The 23,256-nt window shown below is 34.4% G+C and overlaps 1 protein-coding gene across 1 annotated transcript in view; it reads right to left on the minus strand.

Annotated features, from left to right (window-relative positions):
- LOC145284778 (putative acyl-CoA dehydrogenase 6) overlaps window positions 1-23,256 on the minus strand; it is a 168,236-nt gene that overhangs the window by 78,591 nt on the left and 66,389 nt on the right. The window contains exon 8 of the mRNA XM_080133745.1: window positions 22,787-22,937. Coding sequence (XP_079989871.1) covers window positions 22,787-22,937 — 151 coding nt within the window. The remainder of the gene's footprint in view (window positions 1-22,786; window positions 22,938-23,256) is intronic.

Genomic DNA, 23,256 nt, shown 5'->3' on the forward strand with positions numbered 1-23,256 from the left:
GGTGGAAATGTCATGCTCTGGGGATGCTTCTCTTTAAATGGTACTGCGTCACTTCATATTATAGATGGAAAGATGAATGCAGCCAAATATCGGGAAATTCTTGAAAATAATCTCTTGCCTGCTTCCAATGCGTTAGGTATGCGACAGAGATGGATCTTTCAACAAGATAATGATCCCAAACATACTGCTAAAATAACCTCCGATTGGTTCGTACAGAACAAAATAGATGTTCTTAAGTGGCCCAGTCAGTCCCCAGACTTAAATCCTATAAAAAATCTATGGAGAGTGCTCAAAATCATGGTCCACCAGCGAGATCCACGTAATATTCAGGATTTGAAGAAAGTATATGTTGAAGAGTGGGCCAAAATCTCACTGAACGTTGTCACAAATTAGTTTTGTCGTATAGAAAACGCCTCGAAGCTGTAATAGCCAATAAGGGGTTTTCAACTAAATATTAGATGAAATTGTGTTAGTGTGTCCAACACTTTTTTTCCAGGCTATTCTCGGTTTTATTATATAATTTTTGTTATGCATTAAAAGGTTCCAATTTCTAAAGTTATTTGTTATTGTTAAATGAGTAACTATTTCTTGTTAAATTTTCGCGTCATTCGCTGCATAAAAAATGTGTTAAATAAAGAATAATGGGATGTGTCCAACACTTATTTTCCCCACTGTATATATACATATATATATATATATATATATACATATATATACACATATATATACACATCTATATACATATATATACACACATACATACACACACACACATATATATATACATATATACATACACATATATATACACCCATTTATATATATATACATATATATATACATGCATATATTTATATACACACACATACACACACACACATATATATACACACACACACATATATATACATATATATATACACACTCATATATATACACACATATATACACATATATATATATAGACACAGACACACATATATAAATGCACACAGACACACATATATATATATAGAGAGAGAGATACAGAGAGAGAGAGAGGTACAAAAATAGCCAGAAAGACAGAAGTAGTGAGAGAACACACTAAGATGGGCAGACGAACTTCTAAATTGAAAGCCAATACAAAATACAATATGTAAGAGAGACAAGGGGTTTTGTATTATTATGTCATACCTTACAAGCACTTACCAACAAATGACATAAGAATAAATAGGAGGGAAAAAGATAACCTGCAAACAGTCATACCATACAAGCACTTACCAACAAATGACATAAGAGTAAATAGGAGGGAAAAAGATAACCTGCAAACAGTCTTAATAAAATACAAACAAGTTCTGATGGCAAAGAATGGAAAAATATGTGAAGGCATTGACACTAATGAAAAGAAGTCGCTAAGTGCCGCTCCAAGTAGATAGCAATGTGACATTTTTAAAAACTATAAATTGTCGTCCATTTTTTTTCAAACAGGTAATAATTGAGCACACATGAGGGCAGTAAGGGCAAAACGTTGAAAACAAATAATTACTGTTTTCAAGAATATAAAACCAAGAAAGGATGTATTTTCTATACGGCTGAAGAGTAAAAATTTTTTTTTCAAGAAGATTATAGTAGTTTTGCACTGTACTCTTAAAGAACTCTGGAATAATGAGTTTGTGTAAAAAAACTTGAATTTAATTTTAAACTAAAGGAAAACTAAACACTGCATATGCTGCTAATAAAGAACAGATATTCTCAAGACGTATTTTTTCAGTTTGAAGTTTTAACCATAAAAATGTTACTTAAATGTGACAGACCAAAGAAAATGCTATTTCAAACTTAAACAATAGTATATGAATGTGATATTTCAAACTTAAGTATAACAGTCCAATGGAAATACTATTTAAAACTTAATCATGGATAACCAATGAAAATGCTATTAAAAACTTAGATATGACAGGCTGATGGAAATACTATTTTAAATATAAGCATGACTGACCAATGAAAATGCTATTTAAAATTTAAGCATGGCAGTCTGACAAATATTATTTCAAACTTTAGCATTACTGGCTGAGAGAAATGCTATCTCAAATACAAGCATGATATGCTTCAGTTTAATATTTCTGTTAGCCTAGCAGAATCGACGAAAATGCCATTTCAAACTCAAGCATGACAGACTAAAGTTCTGATAAGAACTTTATCCTTGTTTCATGCCAGTCATGGCATATCTTCTCTCCTCAAATTTGAAAAGGTCTGGAACCTTTTTCATTTTTGTATTTTAATGTTTCTTACCTGATGAAATCAAATATGATTGAAATGGTCTGTACATCGTAGTAAGATATCACTATATTTACATAAAAAAATATAATTTACTCTCTCTGATTGAGCACTATCAACGACCCTTGTTGAAATTTAATTATTCTTAATTTTTTAATATTTTTCTACCCGGAATATATGTGTGTGTGTGTGTGTGTGTGTGTGTGTGTGTGTGTGTGTGTGTGTGTACAGATATATATATGTATGGCATAATCACATTGACCACCAATTGTCATTAGATCACTGAAGTTAAGCAACGTTGAGACTAGTCAGTACCAGATGAGTGACCAATTTTGAAATTTTGATTGCTGTATATAGGAGGACGTGAAAACCTCCCTGCAAGAGTTGCAAAAAAAAACCTAACATCGTACTCTCTCCTGACAGGGATATACATGCAACTTGGGACTGCTTGTGAATTTCATACTCCTATGGTAATGCCTCCTTTGGAGGAAGCCAGTTAAATCAGCATAGGGTTAGTGCCGTTACTATTTTGTCATGCACATATATGGCAATTATGCGACACAGAATCCTTACAGGAACGAAACACAGAAAATTCTGTGTAGCTTAATCACCAAATATATTTTTATAACTTACTACTTAGCTCTACTTGTTTATTGAGCACTTTTGAAGTAAATAGTGAAAATCGATATATATAATACTATATCTTCTTATATTTTATGTGTATACATGAAATTATAATATGTTTATTTATTTGAAAAAATAGTCCAAATAAAAAATGTTGAATGAAACCTAATAAAGAAATCAAAAGTATAAACAATAACAACATTTCTTATTGACTCAAACGACCTAAAAATACACACCTTTCCTTTGGTATCCATCTCACCTGTTTACATCTTTGTTACCAGTTTCAACTATCTATCTTTTTGGTATCTGTTTATACTTTGCCATCTGTCTCATCTGTTAACCACTTTGGTACCTATATCGCCTGTCTATCCCTTTGCTACTCATCTCACCTGTCTGCCCCTTTGCTATTCACTTCACCTGCCTGCCTCTTTGCCAGCAGGCTTGCTTGCCCCTTCCCACTCGACTAACCTGCCTGCCACTTTGTCACTCGCCTAACCTTTTTGCTCCTTTGCCATTTGCATAACCTGTTTGCTCCTTTGCCATTTGCCTAACCTGTTTGCACCTTTGCCATTTGCATAACCTGTTTGCTCCTTTGCCATTTGCATAACCTGTTTACTCCTTTGCCATTTTCATAACCTGTTTGCTCCTTTGCCATTTGCCTAACCTGTTTGCTCCTTTGTCATTTGTCTAACCTGTTTGCTCCTTTGCCATTTGCATAACCTGTTTGCTCCTTTGCCATTTGCATAACCTGTTTGCTCCTTTGTCATTTGCATAACCTGCCTGCCACTTTTTCACTCGCCTAACCTGTTTGCTCCTTTGCCATTTGTCTAACCTGTTTGCTCCTTTGCCATTTGCCTAACCTGTTAGCTCCTTTGCCATTTGCATAACCTGCCTACCCCTTTATCATTTGCCTAACCTGCCTGCCACTTTTTCACTCGCCTAACCTGTTTGCTCCTTTGCCATTTGCATAACCTGTTTGCTCCTTTGCCATTTGCATAACCTGTTTGCTCCTTTTTCACTTGCCTAACCTGCCTGCCCCTTTGCCACTTGCCTAACCTGCCTGCCCCTTTGCCACTTGCCTAACTTTCATGCCCATTTGTCATTCGCCTAACCTGCCTGCCCATTGTCACTTGCCTAATCTGCCTGCCCCTTTGTCACTCATCTTATATATTTGCCACTGCTTACACCTATCTGCCTCTGATATCCGACAATTTTGCCAAGTATCAATAGATGAACAAATGAGATAAATATGAAAAGACAAGAGAAGCAAGGTAGACAATACAAGGATATAGACAGACAAGTTAGACACATAGTTTTTACTCTTGTAGGAAGGTCATAATCAAGACAAACACAGTGGTATAGTTAGGAAAAATTGTCTTAGCAAAAGTACGTTACAGAAGTACACATCATGATTCTGGGACCATAACGCCATGTATAACAGATGTAACTATATTTATACTCTTTGGGTTGGTTCATTATTCTTTGTATAAGTATATCAGCTTAACCAATAGCAGTATCAAAGGACAATGTATCAGATATTTAGTCACCAAAACGCTGCTTTAATTTAATTTTTTTTTAAAATGATTATTTCACAGCCAGACTTTAAATTCTAATAGACTTTATATAATACTTCTTTTCAGTTCAGTGAAAAAACAAATTGAACAATGTTTTTAAAATAGATAACAAAATGAAAAATTTCTCAGATGAACTAATGGAAAAAAAAAGAAGAAACCCAGTCTCATGAAAATAAACATAAAAGCAGATAGAAGTGGCCATTTCTTGTAATTCATAGCCAAGAGTATCAATGCACAGTAAAGAGACTTTGCATGCAGATGTCATTAACAATTACTCATAAAACATTTAGGGGAAGGAAGGAGGGAGAGAGGAGTTAACAATCATGCCAAACTGACTCCATTAGGAGATATTGCCAAACATTACAACGGCAGTGGAAATGCAGTGGTATTGATGGCAGCAAGCAGAGGAATGGAGGAAGAAAGGAATCGGTTATCAAACGCAACCAGAATTAAATTGTCAAATTAAATAATGTTAATTTATAATTACTTGCATGAAGATAAAGTTAATATTCTAACACCTGTCTTCATTGGATAGATCATAACATTTGTGTTGATCTTTTATTTATTTTGGGGCAGAGATTTTTTTTCACTAAGATTAGCATATAAAATTTCATTAACAACAGATTTTATAAGAATAGAAATACAAACTTGCTATTTCTTTGTATCATTTGGACTACTTCATCCTGAATATTATTCTCACAATACTTGAGCTGATGTAACTTCTGACCTTTTTTAGGCAAATCAGTACCCCAAATAACAAATTAATAGCACTTCAAATAACAAATTAACAGTACTCCAAATAACAAATTAACAGTACTCCAAATAACAAATTAACAGTACTCCAAATAACAAATTAACGGTACTCCAAATAAGAAATTAACGGTACTCCAAATAAGAAATTAACGGTACTCCAAATAAGAAATTAACGGTACTCCAAATAACAAATTAACGGTACTCTAAATAACAAATTAACAGTACTCTAAATAACAAATTAACAGTACTCTTAATAACAAATTAACAGTACTCTAAATAACAAATTAACAGTACTCTAAATAACAAATTAACGGTACTCTAAATAACAAATTAACAGTACTCTAAATAACAAATTAACAGTACTCTAAATAACAAATTAACAGTACTCTAAATAACAAATTAACAGTACTCTAAATAACAAATTAACAGTACTCTAAATAACAAATTAACAGTACTCTAAATAACAAATTAACAGTACTCCAAATAACAAATTAACAGTACTCCAAATAACAAATTAACGGTACTCCAAATAACAAATTAACGGTACTCCAAATAAGAAATTAACGGTACTCCAAATAAGAAATTAACGGTACTCCAAATAACAAATTAACGGTACTCCAAATAACAAATTAACGGTACTCTAAATAACAAATTAACGGTACTCTAAATAACAAATTAACAGTACTCTAAATAACAAATTAACAGTACTCTAAATAACAAATTAACGGTACTCTAAATAACAAATTAACAGTACTCTAAATAACAAATTAACAGTACTCTAAATAACAAATTAACAGTACTCTAAATAACAAATTAACAGTACTCTAAATAACAAATTAACAGTACTCTAAATAACAAATTAACAGTACTCTAAATAACAAATTAACGGTACTCTAAATAACAAATTAACAGTACTCTAAATAACAAATTAACAGTACTCTAAATAACAAATTAACGGTACTCTAAATAACAAATTAACAGTACTCTAAATAACAAATTAACAATACTCTAAATAACAAATTAACAGTACTCTAAATAACAAATTAACAGTACTCTAAATAACAAATTAACAGTACTCTAAATAACAAATTAACAGTACTCTAAATAACAAATTAACAGTACTCTAAATAACAAATTAACAGTACTCTAAATAACAAATTAACAGTACTCTAAATAACAAATTAACAGTACTCTAAATAACAAATTAACAGTACTCTAAATAACAAATTAACAGTACTCCAAATAACAAATTAACAGTACTCTAAATAACAAATTAACGGTACTCTAAATAACAAATTAACAGTACTCTAAATAACAAATTAACAGTACTCTAAATAACAAATTAACAGTACTCTTAATAACAAATTAACAGTACTCTAAATAACAAATTAACAGTACTCTAAATAACAAATTAACAGTACTCTAAATAACAAATTAACAGTACTCTAAATAACAAATTAACAGTACTCTAAATAACAAATTAACAGTACTCTAAATAACAAATTAACAGTACTCTAAATAACAAATTAACAGTACTCTAAATAACAAATTAACAGTACTCTAAATAACAAATTAACGGTACTCTAAATAACAAATTAACGGTACTCTAAATAACAAATTAACAGTACTCTAAATAACAAATTAACAGTACTCTAAATAACAAATTAACGGTACTCTAAATAACAAATTAACAGTACTCTAAATAACAAATTAACAGTACTCTAAATAACAAATTAACAGTACTCTAAATAACAAATTAACAGTACTCTAAATAACAAATTAACAGTACTCTAAATAACAAATTAACAGTACTCTAAATAACAAATTAACGGTACTCTAAATAACAAATTAACAGTACTCTAAATAACAAATTAACAGTACTCTAAATAACAAATTAACAGTACTCTAAATAACAAATTAACGGTACTCTAAATAACAAATTAACAGTACTCTAAATAACAAATTAACAGTACTCTAAATAACAAATTAACAGTACTCTAAATAACAAATTAACAGTACTCTAAATAACAAATTAACAGTACTCTAAATAACAAATTAACAGTACTCTAAATAACAAATTAACAGTACTCTAAATAACAAATTAACGGTACTCTAAATAACAAATTAACAGTACTCTAAATAACAAATTAACAGTACTCTAAATAACAAATTAACGGTACTCTAAATAACAAATTAACAGTACTCTAAATAACAAATTAACAGTACTCTAAATAACAAATTAACGGTACTCTAAATAACAAATTAACAGTACTCTAAATAACAAATTAACAGTACTCTAAATAACAAATTAACGGTACTCTAAATAACAAATTAACAGTACTCTAAATAACAAATTAACAGTACTCTAAATAACAAATTAACGGTACTCCAAATAACAAATTAACAGTACTCTAAATAACAAATTAACAGTACTCCAAATAACAAATTAACATAAAAATAAAAATTATCAATCCTCATCTCAAATATTCAGAAATATGACTATTTCTTTTCTTGTTTTCTGAAGAACTGCAAAATAGACATGCTTAATATTGTTACCAAACGAATATTCAACTGTAACAAATGTTAACTAAGACTAGGAACATCACGTCTGTGAGAGAGAAGTTACCGTAAGTGTAGGTTTGCAGACTAATTCATTTTATAGGCATATAATTTGTAAACTGATAGTCTGTAGACAATAGATTCAATTTAATGTACAGATATGACCTTAACAGATACTACCACTTTGGGTTACAGTGAACCTGTGAGCACTAGTAACTAGCATGTGACTTCACGCCCTCAAACGGTCCCAAATAGGGACTTTATCAGTGGTTGTTGTTTGGATGTGGGATAAAGAGAACTTGAATAGTAGATGGGGTTAACAAATAGAGTAGACAAAACTAGAAAAAGGGGAGAAAATGATGGAATAAGGGTAGATCTTTATCCAAGGATGTCCAAAACAGTTTAATACCTTACCCAGAACATATTCTATTTCACCTGTGGATGGGACCCTGTCAGGTAATACCACTGCAGATCAGAGCGAACTTAAGACTAATGGCTGCCATAATGTGGCTGCACACTTCCCAAACTTGAATGTCAACATTGGATGCCCAGGATCGAGACATTTGAAGTTGAGTTTGAAGCTAAACTTGAATGTCAACATTTGAACTTGAATTTAAACTTGTAAACTTGAATGTAAACTTGAATGACATTGGAAGTTGAATTTGAAGCTAAAAATTAAGAACAGAGCTTACCAACTTTTGGTCATCATACATTCATCTAATTATCTCTAAAATCCTGATACCCTGCCCTCAACAGATTTTATTTAACCAATGACTGATAAGTAATAATGATAACTAAAGGTGACTCTACACTTCCCAAATCTCCCAAATTAGGATCTTCATCACTGAATGCACTTTAAAGTCGTAATTAAGATTCTTGATGGGAGGGGTAATAAGAACTTGAGTGGTAAATAGGGGAGGGTGAAATTGGGTAGGTAAAAAGGTAGAAAAAGCAGGAATGATGGATTTGGAGGTGGTGATCTTAGGTAAGTGTGAACAAGTTGCTCAGGAGTATCCAAGGCAATTGCATGTCTTACCCAGAACATATTCTATTTAACCCATAAACGGAATCCTGACAGTGGACTTGGAACTAATGGCAACTAAGATGTAACTCCACTCTCCCAAAAATTCTCAAATTTGAATCTCACCACTGAATACCCAGGATCGGACTATATGAAGTTGAAACATTTATAACTAAATATTTAGAACAGAGCTTCCAAAGCTTCCTGAGATCATGCCTCTCTTGATCAACTTTAAAATCTTGATTACCCTTCCCCTATATGGTGATATATATAATTCTCATCACTTAAAAGATGAACTATTTCAACCAGAGATCTATACAACTAAGGATTTTGAACAGTGCTTCCCAAGATTTCTGGGACCATACACTTCCTAATCACCTCTAAAACACTGATGCTTCCTCACCTCAACATGCTGATATATAATTCTTGGCATTTTAAATGTGAACGCCATTTCAGTTGAAAAAGCTTAAAATGCCAACATCTTAGCCTAAACAAGCTTTGAAAGAACATGGCATCCACGTAAAGGAAAAGTGAAATAAACAAAAGACAATTTAAGTTTAAAGAAATTACTCTTGTGTGGAGTCACAAAAAAAAAAATTGTTTATAATTGTCTGGATTGTGAATTCTCTGAAAATAAATTATTTTCCATCCATTGAGAGACAAAAGAGGAAATAGATATTATAAGTATAAACAAACAAAAAGCTTTCTAAATCACATTACTAAATTCTTTCTGACCTGGAGTAGTACAGGATGGAACAATAAAATTGTTACTGTAGAAAAGACATGATTCCATTTCTGTTTGATAAAAACGGTTTTTTTATTGCCTATCTCCTAGTTAGTTTTTTTTATTGCCTATCTCCTAGTTAGTTTTTTTTTATTGCCTATCTCCTAGTTAGTTTTTTTTTATTGCCTATCTCCTAGTTAGTTTTTTTTTATTGCCTATCTCCTAGTTAGTTTTTTTTTTATTGCCTATCTCCTAGTTAGTTTTTTTTTATTGCCTATCTCCTAGTTAGTTTTTTTTATTGCCTATCTCCTAGTTATTTTTTTTTTATTGCCTATCTCCTAGTTAGTTTTTTTTATTGCCTATCTCCTAGTTAGTTTTTTTTTATTGCCTATCTCCTAGTTAGTTTTTTTTTATTGCCTATCTCCTAGTTAGTTTTTTTTTTTTATTGCCTATCTCCTAGTTAGTTTTTTTTTATTGCCTATCTCCTGGTTAGTTTTTTTTTTATTGCCTATCTCCTAGTTAGTTTTTTTTTTATTGCCTATCTCCTAGTTAGTTTTTTTTTTATTGCCTATCTCCTAGTTAGTTTTTTTTTATTGCCTATCTCCTAGTTAGTTTTTTTTATTGCCTATCTCCTAGTTAGTTTTTTTTTATTGCCTATCTCCTAGTTAGTTTTTTATTGACCATCTACTAATTGGCCAGTTGTGTACAAATCCTGAAAGCGATAGGATCCTTCTATCATGTCTGAAAGTGGCACAATGTTCACCAAGCAAGATCGAATATACGCTTCTGTACAACTCATGCTCTCTACCAATCCAAGTTATGACAACAGGACCATTGCCAGCACTCTCAAAATGTATCGCTGGATTGCCACGAATAGCAGGGACATGCCGAAGGTGATGAAAACAAAATTTCTCGTCACGATTATGGTCTTTGGTGTGGTTTCAAGTGAAGGCCACATCATGGCACTTTACATCTTTGAAGTCGACTTGAAAGTCAACACCAAAGTGTACCTGGATGTGGTGATCCCCTGATGCAATCAGGTGGCCACTGGCAGACCCTGGGCATAGCATTAGGAATTGGCATTGGCCCACAAGTCCAAAGAAACCAAGGTTTGGCTTCAGAAATAGTGCTACAATTTTGTACCCTCCTTTCACTGGCCCCCTCCTGTCCCGACTTGAACTTGCTAGACTACTTTGTTTAGTCATACGTCAAGAACATCACCAATATGACCTCCCACAACATTAAACCCCAGCTTGATCGCTGCCATCTACCGAGTATTTGCTGAGCTCCCACAGGTGCTTGTGGAAAAGATATGCTCTAAGTTCTGGACCCATATCGAGGTAGTGATTGAGGCTGAAGGCGGCTACATTGAAGAGATGTCAGCTCAACTACATAATTAAGTTTCCTGAATTGATTTTTTTTCAACAAAATTTTTTAAATAAAGCTGTAGTGTTGTTGTTTTTTAGGGCGACAACTTCATTGTTCCTGTATTACCTGTCAAGACCTGATCCATAGGTTAAGAAGAAGTGTTTTGTGCAAGATATTAAACTGCTTTGGACATCCTTAGACAAAGTGTCCACCCTTCCCATAATAAATAAGTTTCTTGCATGAACTCGCATGATCCATACATGTAAAAAGAGCAATGGGATTAAAATTATGTAAAAACTATACAATATAAATCTTTTTATATTGTATTTTGAGTAAATATTGAGTTAAGATGTTATTTTGTAGAGTTAATTTGGATAAATATTGGGGGAGGGGAGTTTTCCTTCTCAAAAAAAAAAAAAAAAATACATATATTTACTAGCGATGGGGCAATTCCAATACAATTCCTAATTCTGTAGTAAATTCCTGATTCTGATACAATTACCAATTCTGATTCTTTAGAAATCTTTAAATATTTAACTATAGGAGTGTTATTTTTCCCAATTACCATAAAACTAGGCCGATAGCCATTAGTTGCATGCTCTCGTGTAATGAATGAATGCGTGAATGTAAGATTGACATGAAATTCTTAAAGATAAACTAAAATGACTGAAAAATGGGCTGAAATAACTTAAATAAACAAAAAGTAAATGACTTAGAATGACTTTAATGAACTTAAGGATGAATTGAATGACCTTAAGAATGACTTGAATGCTTAAAAAATAACTGGATTCCTTCAAAAACAACTTGAATGATCTGGAGAATGGCTTGAATGGCTTTGAGACTGACTGGTTTTAAAGTGAGTGATCATTTTATATTAAATTCATACATAAAAATGATGCCCCACTTTAGATCAATATAAGTACAGCATATAGTAAGAACAGATACTACACTTCAATCTTGGCAAAAAGTATTTTAATGGTGAATGCTCTGACGAACTGCAGACACTTGTGCCCCCATGGCGTGGACACCCTCGACAAACCCGACAGGCAGCTAAATCCCATCCCCACACAGTAGAGATCCCTAGATGTAAAAGATCTTTCTACTCCAGTAGTTTCTTCCCCAGAACCGCTAGACTCTGGAATTCCATTTCAGGTCCCTGCTTGCCTAACTGTACTGACATGCAGAAGTTCAAGTATAGCGTGAACCGACATCTTGCTGCCCAAATCCCAACATAGTGCCCCAGTAGTTGCTGCCCCTGATAGTAGCCCCCTACACCAAAGTGGCAATGTGCCTTGTTTGGGGTGAAAATGTAATTTAAAAAAAAATAAAATAAAAGCACAAGGCCGATTTTTAAAGTGAGGAGTGAAGGGGAAATGGGGACCAACTCCCCGAGGAGTAGGGGAGCTGGATAGTGACAATTGGTATGAAGTGTTGCCCCTACATTGACCAAGGTCTTATATGTGGGGTGCCTCTACATATGGTATTTGCTTGCAGTATCTGCCGGAACAGATACAACACTTTGATCTTGGCCAAAAGGCCACAAAAAGCTTAAAAAGCTAAGAACAGCATCTATTAACAGACCTTTGATCTTGACCAAAAAGTGTTACGGACAGACCGACCGACCGACCGAGTGACTTATAGAGTTGCTTGCACACGACTAAAAACACATAAAATGTGTAACTATTTTATCAAACATAAAAATACACTTGTGGAGGATGATCTACACATTTCAATTTTACTATTAGTTAAAAAATAAATAAATATTTATTGTTTCATCATTACTTACCTGCACTGGGAGAATTTGTTTTTAATAAAATCAATAAAAAAATATATAATTAAAGGAATCGTTTTTGGCATCAAAAAAATAGGCACAGATTTTTCTGATTCCAATACCGATTCCGATACGCCCAAAAGCTCCAATTTTTCCAATTACTGATTCCAATTAATCGTCTCAACACTAATATTTCTCAAAGTAACATCTTAAACATAAACTACATATCGTTACTTGAAGGCCAATCCTAAAAATTAAAAATCGAAAAGTTGGGTCCAGATCTCCTTAATCGTGCTCAACTTGCAATTAAAAAAAATTTCTTTACTCATATTAGGAATCATTTGTTTAAAAATAATTAAAAAAAATAAACCAATAAACCATCATCATATTTGGTTTAACACCCATTTAACATGCTGGAATGTGTTGAATGACATTAAGAAATTGACTTCCAAAGTAACCTATCTTTGACCAGGTATTTATTTATCCTTCAAGATCATTTTTATCACTTCATTCCATGTTTTCCTTGGCCTTTCTATGTGAACTGAATCTATTACTTTAAATGTTCTACATTTACTAACCCAAGAACTCGTTTTTTTCTTTTTTTTTTTTTTTTTTTTTTTTTTTACATGGGGGTCACCACTTATTAAGGCCCGTAGACCACTCAGGGATAAGGGTTATTGCATGTACAGTAATCAATGAGACAGTATTGTAGTAATCATTAGTATTGGAGATTTGATAGAGTGTCTTACTTAAGGGAGCGGTTTGTCAGGAATTTGTTTATGTTGGATTTGAAGACATCCAAGTTGTAGTTAGGTGTGAAACAGGCGAACAGAAGAGAGTTCCACAATCGTGCACTTCTGAGAAAGAAGCGCTGCTCATGGAATCTACGTTTGGATTTAGGCACAGATAAAGAGTGGGGAAAATTATTGACAGTAGTTTCAGTCAGATGGGTGTTTCTCGTGAAAGATTGGGGAGGGAGGACCAGAGATTGGAGCTCAGATGAGCACTTGCCATGGAAATAACGATAAAACAAAGACAGGCTTGCAACATCTCTTCTGTGGGAGAGAAGCTGCAGGGAAGAGAAAAGGGCATCCCCCACCAAACCACGAAGTCTATTTTGTACTCTGTCAAGGCAGGATAGGTTGTTTTTAGCAGCTCCTTCCCAGATGTGGCAGCAGTACTCCATCCTTGGACGTACTTCGCTTTTATACAGATAGAGAATTGCATCAGTAGTGAGATATCTTCTGGAGCGGTAGAAGGATCCCATCATTTTCCCAGCGTCTCTGGCAACAGATTTGATGTACGTGTTCCATTCCAGATCAGGAGTAAAGGTCAAACCCAGAAGCTTGTCAAAACATGGAGCCTCCCCAAGACGAGAGCCATCCATTTCAATTGATGCCAGATGGGGACCAGAGCGTTTATGATGTAGAGATAGAAGCTTGGTTTTGGATGCATTAAAAGTAACAAGCCACCTCTTTCCCCATTGTACCACGCGCTCAAGATCAGAGGAGAGAGAATTAGAGAGAACTTTGTCATTTACAGCCTTTGATGTGTTGCCATAGATGGTCGCGTAATCAGCATAAATGTCAACGAATGATTTAAGTATGTGTTTTGGAAGATCATTGATGTAGATCAGGAAGAGAGTTGGGCCCAGGATGGACCCCTGGGGGACTCCAGCATTAATACTGTGAGCCTCTGATTTCTGCCCATCAACCACTACTCTTATGAACCTATCAGAGAGAAATGATTTAATGATTGAGAAAACACTTCCAGTAATACCGTAGCTGGAAATCTTGTGAAGTAGGCCCTTATGCCATACCTTATCAAAGGCCTTTGATATGTCAAGAGCAATTGCCCTGGAAAGGAAACCTTTGTCAAGAGATTCACTAATCCTATGTGATATAACCGTTAGCACATCTGCTGTAGATCTTGCAGAGCGGAAACCATATTGTGTGCCACTAAGAAGGTTGTTTCTGTTGAGGTGGTTGACTACTTCTTTATTTAATATGGATTCCAACAACTTACTCATGACACACAGGAGACTTATTGGTCTGTACTGAGAGGGAGATGACTTTTCACCTGAATTCTTAAATACAGGGCATACTGATAAGGTTTTCCAGAGTGTTGGAAAGCACCTCTCCTTAAGGCAACGCTTAAACAATTTTGTAAGTATGGAGGCAAGTTCTGGTTGGAGCTTTTTCAGCACTATAACTGGAATGCCGTCAGGGCCAATTGCTTTACTGGAATCAAGGTTCTTGATTAGCTTGGCAACCTCACGCACAGATATTTGTATGTTGCATAGCGTGTTGTCTGTTATAGGAGGAAATACGGGGAGTTGATAGCCATTGTCGCATAGGGTAGAATTAGCTGCAAAGTTCTTGGCAAATAGTCTGGCCTTGTCTGATGCTGACGAGATGACCTCAGGTCCATTGATAATAGTTAGGATAGAACGCACGCTTCTGTTCAAGATCCTGTTTGCTATTTGCCAGAACTGGTGGGAACCAAGCCGCTGATCAGCTACTTTGGATTTAACAGACTGAGCATATATATAGCTCTCTTGCATTTTTTATTACTCTTTTACAGTGGTTGCTGGCAGTCTTGAAAGCAGCTTTAGCCTCAGTACATCTATTACGTTGGTAGCTACGGAAAAAGTGATTTCTGTGCACAATGGCAGCAGCACATTCAGGGGAGAACCATGGCTGACTGTTAGGTTTTTGTTGGAATTTTTTGGATGGTATGAATGGTCTATGCCTACAATAAACCATTCAGTCAGGTCTGATACTATAGAGGACACATCCTTTTTAAACATGGAATCCAGAGGTAGGTCAGATATGAATGTACAGAAGCTATCCCAGTCAGCCATAGAGTATCGATATACAGTACGGTGGAGAGGTATGCAGAAGACTTATTACATTCCTCTTTATCTTAACTGCTACAACAGAGTGGTCAGAGGATCCCAGAGGAGATAGAACGGAACATGAACACAGCTCAGGGGAAGTTGTGAGGAAAAGGTCTAGAAGGATTGCATATTGACTGGTAGTATTGGGCACACGGGTAGGTTCGTGAACAATCTGAGTGATGTCATAGGCAATGGCAAAATCATGACAAAACCTCCCCTCGTCATCGGTTTTATTTGAGTGGGTCAGCCATTCCACATTATGGACATTGAAGTCACTGCAAATGTGAATGTTAGCCGAAGGATGAGCAGACAGGATGTCATCAATTTTCTCAGATATGCTCTTAAAGATAGTAACCCCACTGTTGCGGGGGCGATAGAGGGTAAATATAAATGCAGTGGTGTAAGCTAGTGCAATCCGGAAGCACATATAAAGTAAATTAGGGTCTTCTCTGGAGATATCCCTACCACATAGAAAGCCATCTTTGATGTAAGCACATATTCTATGCCCATGGTGATCTTGGGGGTCAGATTTAGATGTTAAGTTGGAGTATCCTTTAATCATGAATTCGTCTAGAGAAGTGGTTGGCCCTATGCCAGTTTCACTTAGAAAGAATATGTCCGATTTTGTCTCCTGTAATTGTGTTTCAACCTCTGGAAGGTTGGAACATAGACCCCTGATTTTGGAGAAGGAGACCTGGTAGTAGGGGTCTACATTGGAGGATGGGGTTCTAGGTTTATTTGTGTTTCTTTTTTGGAGATTTGTCATGATTGTTGAAGTTTTGGGGTTTGTGGAGCAGATCGGTAGACTCGGTTGGAGCAGGACAAAGAGGAAAAATAAGAGAGAAAAAGACAAGAAAATTTTTTTTTGTTATTTTGTAGCACATGATAAGGTAAAGCTGTAACAATTACCCACTAGTATGGCATCGAGAGGCCCTACTAGAAACTACTGTATGGTCCAAAATCCATTTACCAAATGGCAATACAGCAGCCCTGGTACTTTGCACCTGCTGATAGGACAGCCTCCTTAGTAGTTAATCCAAGATTCGGGTCCCTGACTATCAGACGGGTAACATCAGCCCAGATGAAATGTTTACCTCCAGCACCCTTACTAGTGACATGACCACAAGGATAGACATAGAAACAGAAATTTTCTGACATCTCAGGCTACTCTTGACAAAGTACTACCGACCTGGAAAGCAGCTTTTTCTTCACCCTTTGTCAGAAAAATCATTCATTGGAAATGAGGACTGAGGGACAAGAAAGGAGAAGCGAGAGTTACTGGAGCTGCCGATAACACATCCAAATGCATTATCTACTCTCCATTGAGAAAAAAAAATAAAAAAATAAATAAAATAAAATTTAAAAAAAAAAGGTGAGAAGGACTCATTAATATCTACTTAAAGTCCGTTGCCCCATTCAGGATAGTACTTGAAGATAGTCTACCCTCCCATGTTAATGCATGGATACTTTTTGCCTTTATCTAGGTCCAGCTGGGATCTTCGACCATTCCAGCTCCACCGCATAATAAATATGCTATAATGGAACTTTTATCAAATTGAAAAAGTCTGGTTATTTTTAACTCGTTTAAAAATCTGGTTAAGAAGTAATACCTTTAGGGTTACATATTAACAAGCTAGAAGTAATGCATACTTTAGAAGAAAAAAAAAAAGCCGCATGTTTTTGAGTTCAGATAATATGCAAATATAATTTGGGAAATGTTCAATTTCGTGGGAGACTTTTTTTTTCTATAAAAGCTATACGTTTTTTAAAAAGCTGTGTTAAATACAGAAGTAATCAAACATCTCAACAAAAATAACCTTCTTAGTGACACTCAATATGGTTTCCGTTCTGCTAGATCTACAGCAGATGTCCTTACAGTTATATCGCATAGGATTAGCAAATCTCTCGACGGTGGCAATCTTTCTAGGGCAATTGCTCTTGACATATCTAAAGCCTTTGATAGGGTATGGCATAAAGGTTTACTTCATAAGATCGCTAGCTATGGTATAGCTGGAAAAGTCTTCTCAATTATTAAATCATTTCTTTCTGATAGGTTCATAAGAGTAGTAGTTGAGGGGCAAAAATCAGAAGCTCTCAGTATTAATGCCGGTGTCCCTCAGGGATCCATCCTGGGCCCAACTCTTTTCCTGATCTACATTAATGATCTTCCAAATCATATCCTTACATCATTTGTAGACATTTATGCTGACGACACTACCATTTATGGTACCACATCTAAGACAGTAAACGAGCAAGTACTCTCCAATTCTCTCTCCTCTGATCTTGAGCATGTAGTACAATGGGGAAAGGAGTGGCTGGTTACTTTTAATGCATCTAAAACCAAGCTTCTCTCTTTACATCATCAACATTTTAATCCACATTTGTCATCAATTGAAATGAATGGCTCTCGTCTTCAGGAGGCCTCAAGTTTTGACAAGCTTCTGGGCTTGACCATTACTCCTGATCTTAAATGGAACACGTATATCAAATCTGTTGCCAAGGCCGCTGGAAAAATGGTGGGATCTTTCTATCGATCCAGTAGATATCTCACTGCTGATGCTATTCTCTATCTATATAAGAGCCAGGTACGTCCAAGGATGGAATACTGTTGCCACATCTGGGCAGGAGCTGCTAGAAAGGACTTGTCCTGCCTTGATAGAGTTCAAAATAGACTTCGTAGCCTCGTAGGAGATGTCCTTTTCTCCTCCTTACAACCTCTATCTCACAGAAGAGATGTTGCGAGTTTGTCTCTGATGTATCGTTATTTTCATGGAAAGTGTTCAACTGAGCTTCAATCTATGGTCCCCCCTCGCCAAACTTTCACAAGAAACACTCGTCTAGCTGTAAACACTATCAATAATTTCCCCCACTCTTTATCTGTGCCTAAACCTAAACATAGATTCCATGAACAAAGCTTCTTTCTTAGAACTGCACGCCTGTGGAATTGTCTTCCGTTTTCCTGCTTTCCGGCTGACTACAATATGGTTGTGTTCAAGTCTAAGGTAAATAAGTTCTTGATGAGCCGTTCCATATAAGTTATTAAATTTACCAAATTTTCATTACTAATGATTACTATATTGACCAACTTCTACTGTACACTCTTTAACCCTTATCCTTGAGTGGCCTCTGGGCCTTGATAATGTGGTGATGCCTTTGTAAAAAAAAAAAAAAAAAAAAAAAAAAAAATCCACAAAGTACACAATACTCTAAAGACTAGAGCAGTTATGGTGATAATATTATAAAGATTTACATTGCATGTCAGGATTCGATCTTACAGTCTCATCAGTGCCAAATAGTGTTCTTAGCTCTACTTAAGAACATTATTTGTCTCTGACGATACAAACCATAAGGTTGAAACCTTGGCTTGTCAATGTTAGGTCAATAATAATCTTACTAGCAGAACCCATGAAAATTTCACATAAATAAAATGAATAAAAAATACAATAAAAAAATAACGATATATTATTTAATTGGAATTCATTGAGATGAGTATTATTTGTTAATTTTTATTCATTGCGGACTATTATCCTCATCTTTTCTTTGTTGTTTGATGACGTTTCGGCCAACTATTCCTCTGCCCTTCGTCAGGTAGTAACCACGATGGATAGAAACTCTGAATCTCCTGACTGTGTTCACTGCAATTACTGCCTTCTGTAAAACTCTGGCCGGCTTTGGGTAGGATTGAAACCGCTATCTTCAGACAATTCTCACCTGGAACCGTAGAGATTCAATATCTCTCTGGCACAGTTGATAGAGACGTGCAGTTGATATAGACGTTGAATCTCTACAATTCCAGGTGAGAATTGTCTGAAGATAGCAGTTTCAATCCTACCTAAAGCCGGCCAGAGGCTTACTTGGCCAAAAAACGTGATCAGACGACGACAACAACTACAGAAGGCAGTAGATTCAGAGTTCCTATCTGTCGCGGTTAGCACCTGACGAAGGGCAGAGGAATAGTTGTCCGAAACGTTGTGAAACAACAAAGAAAAGATGAGGATAATAATCCGCAATAAATAAAAATTAAATAACAACGAATTTAAAACAATTTTTAGCAAATTCTTTTTTAACCTTTCAAAGCTAAAAAGAATTGATTTTAAAGCTAAAAAATAAAAATATTTAAAAAATTTAGATTTTTGGCTATAAACATTCAACACACAATACATTGTTTTGTTTTTTCTTTTCTGAATAATTTTTTATATAAATTATAAAGAAACAGATATCAATTCACTTGCACATTTTTTTTTTAATTTTAAAAAGAAACTATAAAAAAAAACTTACACAGTATCCTCTCAACATGACTTTTTAAGTTATACACTGTGATGATTGGAAATGGTGGAATTTAAGTAGTGTTTGATTATTTAAAAGGACAGCTCAACAAAAACTAGTTTACATTGGACTTGAAAATGAACATGTTATAGTCAGCTCAGAATCAGACCCGCAGTAATATGTCCCACAGACTGATAGTTCTAGGAAAGAATTTTACTCATGGAATTTTCATTTAGATTTAGGCACAAATAAAGAATAAGAGAAATTGTTGATAGTTGTTTTAGCTAGACGAGTGTTTGCCGCAAATGTTTTACTGGGGGGAGGGGACCAGATAAAAGCTCAGTTGAGCACCTGCCATGAAAATAGGGAGGGGAAGGGGCTGTGCCGACTAGATTTCGAAGCTGGTTTTGTAACCTGTCAACATTGGCAAAGTATAAGTTTTTTTTCATCAGTTTCAACCAGACAGTGTGTGCGCTAGTAGAAAAATAATCGCTGCGTTATAGTCCAAAGAAAAACCATGAAAATGGCCATAAGTTCTTGATCAATTTACATTGATAACAAAGCTTTTAACATTATTCAAGTTTATTGATGCAGAGAATGTTAATAATAAAAAAAAAGATCAAAAGAAATATAGTATTTGTATTTAATTTGTTTAGAACTTAGTAGTTACAACCAACACTCAAGCTGCCACCCCATCTTTCCATAAAAAAGGTAAATAGCAAGTCAGACAACTACATCAAACTTGCCCATTATCTGAAATGAATTTGGAAAGAAAGCCTACATTTTATAATAAAAAGTTAATGCTGAGTGGACTTTTTTTTTTCTTTAGTTCATCAGAAATGATAATAATTTATATATGAAAAATTCAATTAATGATGTAATTCTTGGATTTTTTTTTTATGAATATTTTAGTAACATATCTAGAAAAATAGTGTGTGTGAACATTGGCGAAGCATAAGTGTTTTTTTTTTTTCATTATTTTTGACCAGACAGTGTGCACTAGTAAGAAAATGATCATTATTGAAAACAATAGTCCAAGAAAAAACATGAAAATGGCCATAAGTTCTTGATCAATTTAAAATGAACATAAAGATAAAACTGACTTGAAAGATATTTAGATTTTAATATTATTGAAGTTTATTGACGTAGAACATGTTGGCAAAAAAAAAAATAAATTTGAAAGTTAGCAATTGTATTTGATTTGTGCAGAACTTTGTAGCTAAAGCAAAGAATACAACCAACATTCACACTGCCATCCCGTCTTTCCATAAAAACGAAAAAAAAAAAAAAAAAAGAAATCGAAAACAAATGTCAGCAATGATGGCTTCAATGTGGTCACAACGAGTGAGGACCTAATTACCAAGACAAGAGGCTGATGGCAGTGGCACTTGTCAACGATAGCATTGGCAGCAATGGCGCCGACATGCACTGCAGACAAGCTGTTCCTGCTGCCTTGTAGCAGAGTGCACATGAAAACAATGCATTCAGCCATTTTGTGACCGTCCGTGCATGGCAGCTGACTGACATTTCAAAGCTATTAGCTGTTCACAATTGGTGACATCACTAGACTACATTGTTTACACTCTCTCCCACTCTCTCTCTCTCTAAATCTGCCTTGCATACACATAGAAACAGACACACACACGTATATATATATATATATATATATATATATATATATATATATTAATAAAAATATTATATTAAAATGAGGATTGATTATTTAGATTATTCAGACAGAAGTTTCCAAGTCTGACTAGGAGGTAATCAGGTTCTAAGAGATGCATTTGAAGAAGGTCAGAGGTTACATCAGCTGATATGTTGTTAGTATAACAACTAAGATGAGACAGTAGCTAAGTGGTTAATGTGGTTAAAGTGATTTTAGTTTCACTGATATGAGTTTTATATGAAGATGAATATTAGTGCAAACACTGGTGAAGGGTAATATTTTTTCCCCTCATTTTTGATAGAGCAGGTATGCTAGTATTTGTATATATAATATTGTGTTACAAAAAAAAGTTGAGGCAAATATAAAAATAGGTGATCTAACATAATTTTGGTTTGGTTGTTTTGTTTTACTGTATATCAATCCTTTTCAGGTCATTTAATGCTGAATCTGGTAATTTTTGAAAAAAAAGCTTTTATACTTCAAGTTTTTTATATCTTCAAATATTATTCATGGTGTTTGCTTTTGTGGTTTTGTTTTATGGCATATCAATCCTTTTTGGGTTATTTAGTACCGAATTTTGCACCGCGAGGTAAAATACCAGATTGAGAAACTGACATGGTCTATCCTTCTCTCGAGGGTAGATGGGACTCTCTTAAGCCGTGGTAGGCACCCCATCTAGTGATGGTGACACAAAATATACCCTTGATAGCTCTGGTGGAGCATCAAGTATTCAGCTACCGACCAGATTTGAATTACGCTACAAAACTTGTGTAGTGAGTTCAATCTCAACTGCGGCCACGCTAGATGGATGGAGTACCGAATTCAGTAATTTTTTTTTTTTAAGTTTTCATGGTTCAAATTCTTTATATCTTCAAATATTCATTCATAATGTTTGGTTGTTTTGTAGGGGGAAATTGTTGCTATTGTTTTTGCAGAACATGATCGAATTTGGCAAAGGAAAAGGAAAAAAAATCAATGTTTGGTGCTTTAAAGTAAAGACTTGATCTTCAATTTTGATATTAAAAAATACCTGCAATATTCGTTGATCCAATTTATTATTGGCTCCGTCTTCAAATCTTACATAAAAAATTGTATGTAAATTGATATTACTGACTTGCTCCTTAATTCTGACATGAAAGAATTGCATCCACTAATATTTCCTGCAATTTTTTTATAGCAAAATTAAAATTTAGTTAAGAACAGATTCAATCAACTAATTTATGAGTAATTTTTTTTTAGAAAAGTAATCTAATTGCATCCACTAATATTGCCAACAGTTTGAGGTAAAAATAAAAAGCAACTCACCGATAAAATCGGCTCATAGGAGCATCCTCTGTGTATCCCATGCCACCCCAAAACTGTAGGCAGGAGTCAACTACCTGTCGCGAGAGTTGGCCAGCTTTCAGTTTACACATGGAGGCATATTTTGTAACATCATTACCTTGAAGGTAGAGACCTGTAAAAGAATCAGGAAATTAAATGAAGAAACAAAAATATTATATTAAATGAGAAACTACAGAAAACCAATATAGCTAAAAAAATCTAAATCTAAATAATTAATATAAATAGAATTAACTCTTGGAGCTTTATTTGCGGCATGATGTCTCCACTGATATACTGACCTCTCACAGACTTCTGACTTTGGATTTTATTGGAATTAATCATTTCACTTTGAACTTTATTGAAATTAATCACTTTCCTACTGAATACGACTTTACCACTTTCAAATTGTTTTTTTTTTAATATCTGCATTAATGTAATGTCTTTCTGACCAA

This window comes from Euprymna scolopes, chromosome 9 (assembly GCF_053919585.1).
Source record: "Euprymna scolopes isolate OS-2025 chromosome 9, ASM5391958v1, whole genome shotgun sequence".
Classification (NCBI taxonomy): Eukaryota; Metazoa; Mollusca; class Cephalopoda; order Sepiida; family Sepiolidae; genus Euprymna; species Euprymna scolopes.